We start from the raw sequence: 13,941 nt of genomic DNA, 5'->3' as shown, positions 1-13,941 counted from the left end.
GGAAGAGGAAAGAAAAACATAATAAATAACCTAATACCTCACAATGTTAACTTTCACATAAGTATATTGTTTCTGGAGAAGGCAGTGTGTGGATGTGAGCCAAAGGCTGAAGTGATAGGTAAACACACTGTTAAGTTGAATCCTGTTATCTGATTGTGTTTAAATTTTGATTATATTTCACTTGACAAAATAATTAATTATTGTGAACTCCCAATTGTTAACAAGGATCTAGAAGAATTCCAATTGGCATGTTTCCCCAGCGTTGTAATCCAATGCATAAAAATCGAGCTTTGTATTCACCCTTTACAGTTGTCATTTTGGGGTATCTTCTTACCTTGCTAAGAATGTAAATCACATCACCACGTTTAAATGACAACTCATCAGAAAGAGAACCTGTGCAGTCCCACAAACCCTGGTAAAAATTAGCATAATCAGTGCTTTTATCGCCTAGGAATAAGAAAGAGAGAAAACACGAGTTAGAGCTTTCATGTGATGGACCCACATTTAAAAACAAACCCAGAGAAATTAAAGGGCACCCCAAACCACCAAAATAATCTAAAAAAATTCTTTACTGATTCAAAAAACATTTTTTTTTACATCCACACAAGAATCCTACTTCCTTTTATTACCTAATTAAGGACCATTTCAGAAAAATCTGATTTTGAATGTCTCTTTTTTTCTGACCCTTTCTTGTTTATGTAAAATCTATCATTGAAACATATTCTCATCACACCAGCACTTCCCACTTATTTTACATACGAACCTAAGCCCAGTTGAAACCTGTTTTAAAAAAGAGACCCACGCTGCATAATGGGCAATATCCATGAGATGCGATAAATACATTGTGAAATATCCACCTTACAGAATTTGGGACACTTCATAAAAAATAATAATAATAAAGGAGCTAAGGTATAAATCTAACCCAAACTAGGGAACAATTTTTTTTTTTTAATTCTAAAACCTAAAGATTCTAAAACTTAAGGAAAGAGGATAAAGTGGAAATAATGCAATTCTTTAGGATTCTTTAGGGACTTTTGTACCCAAAGCCTCTCAAAGTTATTTTAGAAATATCTAACAACTTAGAAATTGCCAATGCTGAAGCTGCATTTTTCAAGATTTCAGTCAGCCCTAGTTTAGGACATTAGGCTCTGAATAAACATGCAACATACACTGCAGTTATCAGCTCATCCTTCTAACAGCATAAGCACAATGGATGTGATGTGTTCGAACTGCCATACAGACCATTAACTGATTGATTATTTAGCGCTCTCCGCTCTGCAATACCACAATAAACCGGTAATAAATGCTTTGTCACTTATACAATGTGCGCCTCCTGAAACACAGCACAGAGTTAAATACACTGGGTGCTTTTGTTACACTGAGAACTGTTTCCTGTTTTTAATTTCATGATAATTGAGTTTTGATGAGTTCACGCAAAAAGAATGCAAGTCGTATCAATAAGATGTCCATGCATTCGCTAAGCAGGCAGAACATACACGTGCTGACAACTTCCATCATTGGAATGTCATCTTTGAATTCAGAGGGGATCACTGTGGAGACACACGTTACAACAGGGTTGTCATCTTACTTGTGTTATATGCCTCTCAAACAGCAGGCTTCTTGGCAATTTCCACACAACTAGTCACATTAGTGTGTCATTAGGGCGTTTGTCTTATTACACCTCGTTTGTGATACATACAAAGTGGTATACTCATTAGAAATTTTTAAAATTCTCTTTAATACCGAGACTTTTTTTTAAGCCAAAAAGAAAATCTGAATAATATGGAGTCTGAGTATTTAGGAGGTAAGATGCTGCTTCTCAACGAGACTTTTAAGAAAATAAACAAGGACTAGAACACACAGCCTAGCAAAAGCCCCCTATTTCTAAGTGCAAAAGCACTTAGAACAATGTTTTTCTTTTGTTTTTCCAAGAATTAAAAGGGGGGGGCTGGCAAGGAGGATGGAAATGGGAGGAGGCAAGAGAATAGAAAGGAGAGAGGAAGAAGGGGAGGAGGACGGAGAGAGAGTGATACCTTATTGACTTCTGGGCTCTAGCATTTGAGCACTCATCACTGAGACCAGCAGGGATGTGTACAAGCCTGGGAATCCAACCAAGAACTAACAACACTCGTGGCCACCCTTCATGACATTTTTTCCCCCAAAGCATAGATTAAGTAAATTCTATAAATGGACACTAGAGGGCACTCTGGCTGGACAGATCACTCCAAACATTGTCAATTTTTTTTTTTTAGAAAAAAATTACTAAATAATAAAGTGACTGATTTCCTTTAAAAACCACTTATTTAGACAAATAGAGATTTAGAAGTTGAAACATCCTAGTCAGATTAAATCAGCTGCTAAATGGGTCAAATGTTGTGCCCCATGCAGTCCGTCAGTGTCAGTTTAAAAGTCAAGGAATTAGAGCAAAGAGAGGATGACATCATTTCACATGCAAGGCCCTCCCCCACAATCACTGGCCAGGAGGTAAAAGGATCTAAGTCGCTGGTTTCCCCAGTCGAGGCTCCTGTGTGTTCCCCATGCCGCTCTGCCTTAGGCCGGATCCAAAAAAAGGCTGAAGAAACAAAACTTGGGCTAAAAACTAGAGCAGAAGTTCTGGCTTCGCTAGGGTGTCCTACTAGCTTCCTCAGCCATCCAGCCTGCTGCCTGCTCTTCCCTTTTTCAGACTTTCTCACAATAGTTTTTGTTCAGTATATTCTCAAGGGGGGGAGGGAAGAAAGAAGGAAAAGTAGATGATGATTTCTAACACATAATCACCCTTATCACTTTGGGGTCTCTCTTCCGCTCGATGCACTTGGAGAATCTCCCATTAACACTAATGGGAGTCACAGGAGCACAGGAGGGGTAGACAGACCCAACCCCGCCCCCCAGTGTGCAAGATGCATCTTTCCCTAGATGTGCATGGTGAGCATTTCATTAAATCTCACTGCTGTGAGAGGCAACAGAGCTAGCGATTTGGTCATACTGGGGAAAGAGGCATTTTATACTGTGCTTTCTATACTCTTGATGATGATGTTGCCCCAAAACAAACCTTTTTCTATGTCCCATATGTGAGTTCTGCTAAAGAACAATGAGTTGCTAATGTCACATGGTTACATGTACATACAATTTACTATTCTATCAATTTTAGCATGCAGTACTCGTTACAAAGTAGAAGAATCACAACTAGGGAGAAAACCTGGCAGTGTGTTTATTAGCCTCAGGGAAGTAATATTAAGATTCTTGGTTTAAATTCTAGACATAAAATTAGGAATTAATTTTCCCTTAGAAAGCAGCACAATCCTCTGGTTTACTTTGTAAAAATTTAACTGTGGTTAAACATACACAAAACATTACATATAGATACATCCCCAGAAGCACAGTGGGTGCACAAAAGTTAACATTGTTCACAGTACATTGAAAAATAACCCACGTGGGATGTGATTTTAAAAAACAACAGCAGAACATTGGATGGAGCATAATGTCATAAACCACAGACAAACATACATTTTGAGTACAAATTAAGTCTGTTTAGTTGTCTCTACCACATGCATTAATTTTCCTATTTTAGCCACATGATGATCTATGTTTCCAAAAATTACAACAACAAAATCACCTCATTATGTTTCTTGTCCTGAGAGGCATGAATGGTTAAACAAAAAAAAAAAAGAAAGAAAAAGAAAAAAATAACATTGTAAATTAGCCAGCCTGTGAAGGATTTAAGCAATGTACTTGCTACTGCTTTTTTAAAAATACAAAACGAATCGCTGGGCAATAATAATAAAATTATTACGAAAGTAGAAACTAAACGGTGGAGATAGTTTTACAAACATGAAAAGGTCTTTAAAAATATGACAATCGAAATGTAAAATAATAAGATAATGGAGAATCTCTCCTTGAACAGTACTACAGGTTTAAAAACTATTCTAGAAAGGTAAGCATATTATATATACTATGTTCAAAGAAAATCAAATGGAATCTTTACTGTACATATAATAAATATATGCAAAATATATAAGCTTGAACATGAAAGAACTTGTAAGAAATACAAGATTAATTTTGTTTTTGCTTACATATTTTACAACAGTCTGATTTTTTCCTTCTTTTTTTAGTAAAATCAGCCAGTGTGAAAAATATGTAACATTCTTGAGTAAGGTTAGAAGTTCACATCATGTGATCTCAGCAAGATAGTAATACCCTTGTCAATTCACTGCCCTGCACAGCAAACAAACTTCTAGTGTTACATCTTTGACAGCCTAGCGAGAGCAAAGGTCACTGCTATGCAAAAGCATTAAAACTGTTGCTTGAAAAGAATTTCATGTCACTAAAGATAAGAATTATTGCAGTGCTAATTTATAGCTATTGCATGAAAAGCTAGGTCTAGTTACTGCATTCCTCTAAGGAAAAACTGATTTTTTCCCCCTTCCCTCAAAGGCAAAAACTTAGGAGATAGTTACTATAAAAGGGTTTTTGAAAAATAGAATTGCTTTAAGCCAAAATACTATATTTGTGGAAAGAATATGTATACGTGTCTATCTTCTACACCTGCACTGAAATTTTAAAAAAGGATACTACATGCTTTTGGCAGAAGCTTTATGACACGTAATAAAACATAGATACTTAAATTACTACCGAACATCGTCCTCAAGGTTTCACTCAGCCTTAGTGTTTTATAGCTGCATTTTACAGGGCCTGAGAGCGAACATCTAATGACTTCGTCCTCACTTCCTTTCTGAAAAAAGCAAACCAAAACCTTTTGCAGCAACCTGCTCCTGCTTTCCTGTTCAGCTCCGGAAATCAGGTCTCTGTTTCCTTTCCACATGTCACAGTAGGAAGGACTCTGGAAAGCTACTTCCTGAACACACACTTCTTGTCCACCCTGCCTCTGACAGCTTGGAAGAGTGATGTATGGACATATCAGAGAGGGGAAGGTGACCCTCAACTAGAGCTCTTTGCAGGACGTGGGATGATATGGCAGACCTTGCCCCAGCTGACATGCGGCTGTGAAGAGGTGTAAAGTCCTGATAAGAAGGCAGTCCTTCTCTTCTTTCCGTGTAAAATCATTGCTAGTTTATCAAAACTAACCTCATGCTTGTACTACGATATGGTTTATCTCCGGCTATTTCCAAATAACAGCGAGCAAGAAAAGTTGCCTGTATCATGTGCTTTTGTACATCAGCGTGTGTAGTTATTTTCCCAGTCTCAGGCCTAATTAGTAGCTGGGGCCACGAGCCAAGTGGAAATGGATAATGGGAATATCCTGCCTAGCGTTCTAGCCACCAGTGTCCTTTTCCAATGTTGAAGCTGCTGTCACTGGACCCTGGCATTTCTTCCCAATTCATTTGCTTTCTGTGTTAATCATATGCAATGAAGATATGCATGGCCAACATTTAAACAGGCTGCAGATCAATTAGCGGTCTTAAGTTTATCTGATTTTTATCAAAGAAGACAGAGCTGTGGGTCGATTGTCAGAGGCTGTGTCAAGTTGACCTTTTCAGAGATGTCTACATTGCCAGTCCCCTGGGCAACTGGTTGTCCCCTGTTAGTGTCTGAATGGCAGAAGTCTGTTCTGCTCAAGCATAAAGTATACACAGATGTCTATATTACATTCTTATAGGTTTGACAGCAACTGCATGTTGTATCTATAAACTGTCCTTTAGCAGTGACACTTCCTCAATGATGATAAGCTAATTTATGCAACTAAATCTCCTTTGTGCAGAAATGAAAGCTAATTGAGTCATTACAAAGTAATTCAGGAAGGAATACCTTGTATAAATTGGCTTACTTTATAAATCCTCCTCAAGTGGTTTTCATGCATCCTAAATTGGACTAAGCAGCTTATCAGCCATAAGATATCCAGACTGAAGGAGCCAACTTCAGGGAGCTGCGCAAACATCTTTAGGGTGGTGAGAAAGTGACTAAAAGGAAGCGAACAAAAGCAAGAGCCACTTTCCCAGGAAGCTACACAACCCATTACCTGTGGTGTGATGAGCAATGTCCTGACTCATCTTCCTTTGTTCCTCCACTTTGACAGGGGCAGTGTCCTCTTCCTCTTCTGTAAAGAAACAACACGAACAACACACTGAAGGGTTTCCTAGGGAACAACAATACGGCGCTCCCGCCATCCTAAGAGCAAAACTCAGTGTATAACCCAGAAAGCATCCTTTGCAAAGAAGGAAACCACCAACATTCACATTCCTTCTTCCATGATCTAAAGCCGAACAAATAAACCTCTAGCAATTTCCAAATAGCAACCTTATCAGTTGACTTAATAAACTTAAGATATGTACATATGTTGTTTTAAATACTTACCAAAACTCATCTGGGACAACCTTAAATCCAGAAAAGCCCTGAGATCCAGTAAAATAATGCCTCGCCTACATGATGCCTCGCCTACATGATACTGTGGCAGGAGCACAACAGAGAATAAAATCATGAGCCCTAAAATATCAGCACAGCAAAGACAAATGTGTGAAATACCTCTAAGTCACTTATTAGTATCAGAGGCTTCATAAGTTTTCTCACTTGATCTTCACAGGAGGACACTAAAAGTATCCTTACCCTTTCAGATAATCCCCCCAAATTATACTGACGACCTACTAGGTGCCCTGCACTGCAGCAGATGTTAAGGTTTCATAAGTAAACAATCTTTAAATCCCCATGTTACAAACGAGTAAATTGAGACTCACAAAGGTAAAAAAATTTCCAAAGATTGTCATTCAAATTTAGGTTTGTGATTATAAAGTCCATGTTCTTTATCCTGCATATATTCAGTATCTTAACTATATTATTTCCACACTCTCCTGTTATATTCCTTCCCCAAGTAATAGGAATAAATACGGTAAAATTAAATGAGAAGAGTTTTAAACAGAGTCAGTAGACCATTTAATTCTTTTACATCAAAGAAACATGTATTACACTACCACTTTCCTCACCTAAAGATTTATATGCGATTTAAAAATATTTAAGGCAGGACATATGAACAAAATGGCATGCCAAAGAAAAACTGGTTCAAAAAGAATCATCATTTCAAGAAAATCCAAAACAAAAAATACACAAAATATATAAATATAGCAAATATGACGGTTAAATAATCCAACCAATAAATCTTCATTGAGTATTAAGTACCTGGTAAGGGAGACAGAGTCTACCAGGGAGGCAAGAATAGCAGGGGCTTCTGCCTTCAGGAAGCTGACAGCCCAGAGGGGGCAGAGACAGGATCTAAAGGAAAATGGGAGAAGGGGCAAAAACCTGACATGTGGGGACCTGAAGGACTGCAGAGAAGAAACCACCCAACGGAGAATACCATGAAGGTTCTAAGGGATGGAGAGCATCTGAATAAGAAGAGATGGGAAGGAGAAAATTTCCAGAGGGAGAAGCATGAAGAAAAGAACAAGGCCACCATCATGTTCATTTTGGCTAAAAAACGTGGTACTCAGAGGGGACGAGCAGGATGGGAGGTAATGCTGGTGGTTTGCACCAGTTGTTGATGGGCCGTGAACATCTGCTATGGACTTTAGACTTTCATTTAGTAAGCAACACAAGCCCCAGAAGACTTTTGAGCAGAGACAGGTCAGGATAGGAACTATGGTTGAGGAATGGTCATCCGATCCCATTGTGTCAGATCCTGGAGGAGGGGCGTGGGGGCAAGGACCTGGGAGTCTGTCTAAAGGGGAAGGAGGTCCCGAGCTGCAGGGGCAGAGGAAATGGAAAGGAGATGGTTATGAGAACTAAAGGAACTGGAACTGATAAACTTTCTGCCGGACTGGATGTGAAAGGCTAAGGGGGGGAAAAAGAGCAACGAAGGATGACTGAGGTTTTGAGCTTATTTAACTGAGAAATAGGAACATCGTTACTAAAACGAGAAGAGCCAAGCTAAGCTATTTTGCTGAGGAAACATAAGGAGTTGTGTTTCTGACATGAGAGATTTAACATACTGGTGGGGCTCCTCAGAGGAAATGCCCATGAGCAACTGGAAAATTTGGTAGAGAAGTCAGGACTACAGATGTAAATTTAGAAGTCTCAGGCAAACTTGAAAGTGGTGATTAATAAAAACCAGCATTTAAATAAAGCTTGAGAGTTACTGTACTTATAAGACAAATATAACTATTTTGAATTTTTGTAACTCAATTCAAACAAAATAACGAAGGCTCCAACATAAGGAACAGCTGGAAATATTTGGCACTTTATAATATTAAGTCGAACCTAACATTGGCAATTTCATATAGTTCAAATAGTAATTATTACATAGAAGACCTAATAAAAAGTCTGATACTAAATCTTGTCTCTTTTCAACAACAGTCATCTCACTTACACCAAATCTCAAGGACTAGTTATCATAAATGGGTTAATAGTGTGTTTTCATATAAATTTTAAAGGTATTAGGGATATCTGCAGTATTTAGTCTAACCTACTCATTTTACAGATAGTTAATTTTTTGAAACGTGAAGGAGAAAGCTTTCCTTACTTTTCACATTTGCTCTTTCTCCAGCACTCCCTCTCTTACAATTTGGTCACACATTCAACAGTAAAGAGTAAGTTAAAAAATAGTTAAGGGCACTTGTCCTCGAGTCAAAAGCCATAACCACATCAAGCACTACTTCGCTCTTAAGAAGAGACTATGAGATTTAGACTCTACTCAAAGTCAGCATCAAGATATCACATAAACTAACTACAATAATTAAATAGAAAAGCTGCTTTTGGCAACGTTAACAATGAATTTAGAGAAATTTATTACTATGAATTTATTCTTATTTTATTAAAATGTAAGTGCCTATAATGTGCACAGTCTATTCTTAAATTACCAGACTATTAAAAATTTTTGCTTAAGAATCAATATTTACTGTGACGTATCCAAACTGAAATCCATGTAAGATGCTTAATAAGCAGTATTTTAGAGGATGAGATGCTCATCAACAACACTTCCTTTCTCCATTTCAAACCTAGCACTGGTATTTTTAGTCCAAATCTTTCTGCGTTTCATACATCAATTTTTTCTTAACAATATTCATACAACTCATCTTATTTGAACTAACAATACAAACAGCTTCCATATAAAAGACAACAAATCAAATCGTGTGTGTGTGTGTGTGTGTGTGTGTGTGTGTGTTTGAGTGTGTGTGTTTAATCTTAGGGAAAACAACTTAGGCTGAATCTTGAATATGATACAATCAAGATGTTCACTGAGTGATACCAAGACACATCATGATTAAAATGCTAAAGATTAAAGACAAAGAGAGAATCTTAAAAGCAGCAAGAGAAAAACAGTTAGTTACTTACAAAGGAACACCCATAAGACTATCAGTTGATTTCTCAACAGAAACTTTGCAGGCCAGAAGGGAATAGCACAAAATACTCAAAGTGATGAAAAGCTAGGACCTACAACTGAGATTACCCAGCAAAGCCATCATTTAGAATCAAAGGCCAGATAAAGAGCTCCCCAGACAAGAAAAAGCTAAAAGTTCATCACCACCAAACCAGTATTACAAGGAATGTTAAAGGGACTTCTTTAAGAAGAAGAGAAGGGTGGCCGGATGGTTTAGTTGGTTTAGAGCATGAGTTCTGAACAACAGGGTGGCCAGTCTGATCCCCACATGGGCCAGTGAGCTGCATCCTCCACAACTAGGTTGAAAACAGTGACTTGACTTGGAGCTGATGTGTCCTGGAAAAACACACTGTTCCCCAATGTTCCCTAATAAAAAAATTTTAAAAAACAAAAAGAAGAAACTATCAAAATTATGAATAAAATGGCAATAACTACATATCTATCAAGAATTACTTTAGGTGGGATTGCAGATTAGTGCAGCCACTATGGAAAACAGTATGGAGGTATCTCAGGAATCTGAAAATGGAACTACCCTATGATCCAGTAATTCTACTCCTGGGCTTCTACCCGGAGAAATCCAAAACTCCAATTCAAAAATCTGTATGCACTCCTATGTTTATTGCAGCACTTTACACAATAGCCAAGACATGGAAACAACCGAAATGCCCATCGGTAGATGACTGGATTAAGAAGCTGTGATACATTTATACAATGGAGTATTACGCAGCCATAAAGAAGAAAGAAATCTTATCATTTGCAACAACATGGATGGATCTAGAGAACATTATGTTAAGTGAAATAAGTCAGAAAGAGAAAGACAAGTACCATATGATCTCACTTATATGCGGAATCTAAGGAAAAGAATAAGTGAATGAACTAATCAGAAACAGTTTTGGGGACAAAAAGGAAAAAACCGAGAGTTGTTAGATGGGCGGGGGTGGGGGGGTTGGGGATAAGGGGAAAGGTGAAGGGATTAGGAAGCAGCTGGTAACCACAAGATGGCCTCAGGGTTTTTGAAAATTAATTTGGGGAACGTAATCATTAATGTTGTAAAGATTTTGTTGGGTATCCGATGGACATGCGTCCTATTTGGGAGACCACCTCAGGGATACTGTGGATGCCTGATCATGGCTCTGTACACCAGAAGCTAAACATTAATTAATGCCAACTATAATTTTATATATATAATGTGATGGCTCGGTGCGAGGTCGGAGGGATAGTGGATGGGGGGAGGGGGGTTCACAGTGTGAGGGATATAAATGATGAACGTCTAAGTATTACCTTGTCTTATACACCTTTAACTAATAAATTATTTAAAAAAAGAATTACTTTAAATGTAAATGGGTTAAATGCTCCACAGAAAAGACATAGGGTGGCTGAATGAATGGATTAAATGCTCCAATGAAAAGATATAGGGTGGCTGAATGAATGAGAAAACAAGACCTTTACATGTGCTGCCAACAAGAGACTCATTTCAGATCAAAAGACACATACAGACTGAAAGTAGAGGGATGGAAAAACATATTTCATGAAAATGGAAATGAAAAAAAAAAGGCTTAAGTAGCAATACTTATACCAGACAAAACAGACTTTATAACAAGAGACAAAGAAGGACCCAGTAATTCCACTTCTGGATATTTATCTGAAGAAACCCAAAACACTAATTTGAAAAGACGTTTGAATTCTTATGTTCATTGCAGCATTCTTTACAACAGCCAACCTACAGAAGCAACCTAAGCGTCCATCAGTAGATGAATGGGTAAAGAAGTGGTACATATATACGATGGAATATTACTCAACCATAAAAAAAGAATGAAATCTTGCTATTTGCAATAAGATGGATGGACCTAAAGGGTATTGTGCTAAATGAAATAAATTAGACAGAGAAAGACAAATACCATATGACTTCACTTATATGTGGAATCTAGAAAACAAAATAAACAAAACAGAAACAAACTCATAGATACAGAGAACATTTTGATGGTCGCCAGATGGGGTTGAGGAGGTGGGTGAAAAGGGGGAAGGGATTAAGAAGTACAAATTGGTAGTTACAAAACAGTCACAGAGATGTAAAGTATAGCATAGGGAATATATTTAGCATATAAATAGCATAGGGAATAAGTCAATAATATTGTAATAACTACATATGTTGTCAGATGGGTACTGGATTTATCAAGGTGATCATTTTATAAATTATATAAATGTCGAATCACTATATTGCACACCTGAAACTAGTATATTATTATATGTCAACTATAATTGAAAAATTATTTTAAAAACTACTGAGTGAACAAATGGAATCAAAAATCATGAAAATATATCCTACTACATTCATTTAACAGAGCAAACCTGTCCACACTACTCAAAAAATATAAAAGGACAGGTGACTCAAATTCTAGGCAATAATCACCTTCACAATATATTAGAAATACACATGTTGTTTTATTTAGGTTTATTATTAAACATATTTTATTTTGGTGTTGAGGCACAATGTCATTATACAACACTAATTAATACCTCAAATAGTCAATGTTTGTGGGTTAATATATTCCATTCAACATTTTAATAACAGTAAACAAAAACAGCTCAGCTATGCAGTAAATCCATCAAACCACACAGATGGTTATAAGGTTTTCATTATGTGGTTTCCATAGCAATCATATTGGAAATCTGGAAGCTTCTTGCAAATAAGCAGCTTGTATTTACATGCCTCTCAGCTGCAGCACAAAACTCTTCAACATGTGAAGTTATTATTCCAATCACACATTGTTAGAAGAATCATCAGGAGATTTTTTTGATCAGACAAGATGAAAATAACAGTAAAGTGAACTCATTGCAGAAGATAATTCAAATAGAGTTATACATTTACTAAACTAATCGATGAGTATCAGAAATGTTCTGGTAGGCACTGAAAGGTTTTAACATTAAACCCTATCAAAAATATGAAACTTCCAGGAGCAATCAGACCCGAAAGAATCCAAAAGCTTCAACTCCACTCTCACTCTTCTTTTCAATAGATATTGAGCCTTCTTTCTGAGTTGAGTGAAGAGAGGAAGAATAGTGGAGAACTGAGTCTTTCCACATCTTTTTAGGATGATGACTATTTGACGAAATGCTTACTGTGGGAAAAGTCAAGACCTTATTTTTTTCCTGCTCGATTAATCAATTTAATTTACAAATTGATCCAGTTCTGTAACAGATGGATTATTACCCTAATAAGTATCACAAATCTGTCTAGCTATGCAGGTTTTACAAAATGGCTATTTCTGGTTTACTAATGTTCTTTTTTAAAGAATAAATGACCAAAAAAAAAAGGAAAGTGGTAAGCAAATGGCACATGTAACTGGCATTGCTTGAAAAAGGCTAAGGACAACGTGTTAGCACCCAAAAAGGATGTGTGACGTTCACATCAGGGCTGACATTGATTTTATCATGTCTTCCAGGGAGAAGAAGATGACAACATATGAAAAATCTTTGAACTTTGTGAGGGGTGCAAATGTCTAATCATTATGTTGTTTTGTACACCTTCAGCTAATAAAAAATATGGGGGGAAAAACTTGGCAGAGAAAACGGGGGAAAAAAGACAAATCTTTGACTCACACAATGATTACCTTTCTCACTAAATACCTTTAGAAAAGAGCTCTGCTGAATTAGAATATATTTCAAAAGACATAAAACACAGAACCAACAGTTAAGCTCTGAAATAAAGCTTAGCTGTCCAGGACTCATTTGATGACGTGACTACATATTTGTCTCCAGTTAATATTTACTGCCTAAATGTTCATACTATATGCATTTATATTCATTATGTAACTAAATCCTTGTAACAATTCTATTGTTATAGGTAATAGTAACTTTATCATCATTTTATGGATGCAAAAATGAAATTTATAGAGCTTGAATAATTTGTCCAGGTTCACACATCCAGTTAGAACAAGAGCTGGGATTTCAATTTTAGCTTGTGCCTCTAAAGCCCCAGCTCTAAGCCATAGTGCCACTTCTTTGATTTTCATTAAAATCATCAGTTTGTAGATGGATTGTTTTCTCAAATTTCTTTTGAATACTGGCTGTTCATGGACTTGGAAAACATTTTCACGGAAGTAGGTGAGTTCTGTCCTACCATAGCATTGCATTTGAGGTACATCTTAAGTTAAGTGATCAGTTAGTGATGATTTAAAAATGGAATTTCATGTTGGGATGCCCCAAATCTCCATCTTCTCCTTTCTATTCTCCCAGCTCTTCTGCCCCACCTCGAACGTTGCACATACTCAACTGTCCCTAAAGCCAGCACGCAGTGTTTGATACTTGGTAAGGACTCTAATGCAATTCGTAATTGCAAATGGATTTATTTCCAGGCCAACCAGCTTTTCTTTCTCACTTAATTTCAATAAGGAACACATGTTTAAATGTAGAGGGTAAAGGTGAGTTTTTCTGCAAACAAAGATCTGAAAGAAGTTCACCTACATTTCAGAGCAACAGGCTAATCTGCACACGTCATCACAGGTTCAGGCTCTAGGGTGCTGTGTGCAAGATGCTCCTGAGTGGGGAGAAAAGGGAGCAGACGGGAAGAGGAAGCGAAGGTACCTCTGGCTGGTCCTAGCAGCACCATGCAGAAGAGG

General features: G+C 37.2%; 1 protein-coding gene across 1 annotated transcript in view; it reads right to left on the bottom strand.

The window, feature by feature from the left end:
- Positions 1 to 228: 228 nt before the first annotated feature.
- The window catches only part of SKAP2 (src kinase associated phosphoprotein 2), a gene marked incomplete at its 3' end in the record, with an annotated part of 149,272 nt that continues 135,559 nt past the window's right edge, over positions 229 to 13,941 (bottom strand). The window contains 3 exon segments of the mRNA XM_081079390.1: positions 229 to 262; positions 264 to 447; positions 5,975 to 6,052. Coding sequence (XP_080935516.1) covers positions 229 to 262; positions 264 to 447; positions 5,975 to 6,052 — 296 coding nt within the window.

This window comes from Rhinolophus hipposideros (genome assembly GCF_964194185.1).
Source record: "Rhinolophus hipposideros genome assembly, chromosome: 18".
Lineage (NCBI taxonomy): Eukaryota > Metazoa > Chordata > Mammalia > Chiroptera > Rhinolophidae > Rhinolophus > Rhinolophus hipposideros.
This window is presented reverse-complemented; position numbering and strand designations above follow the sequence as displayed.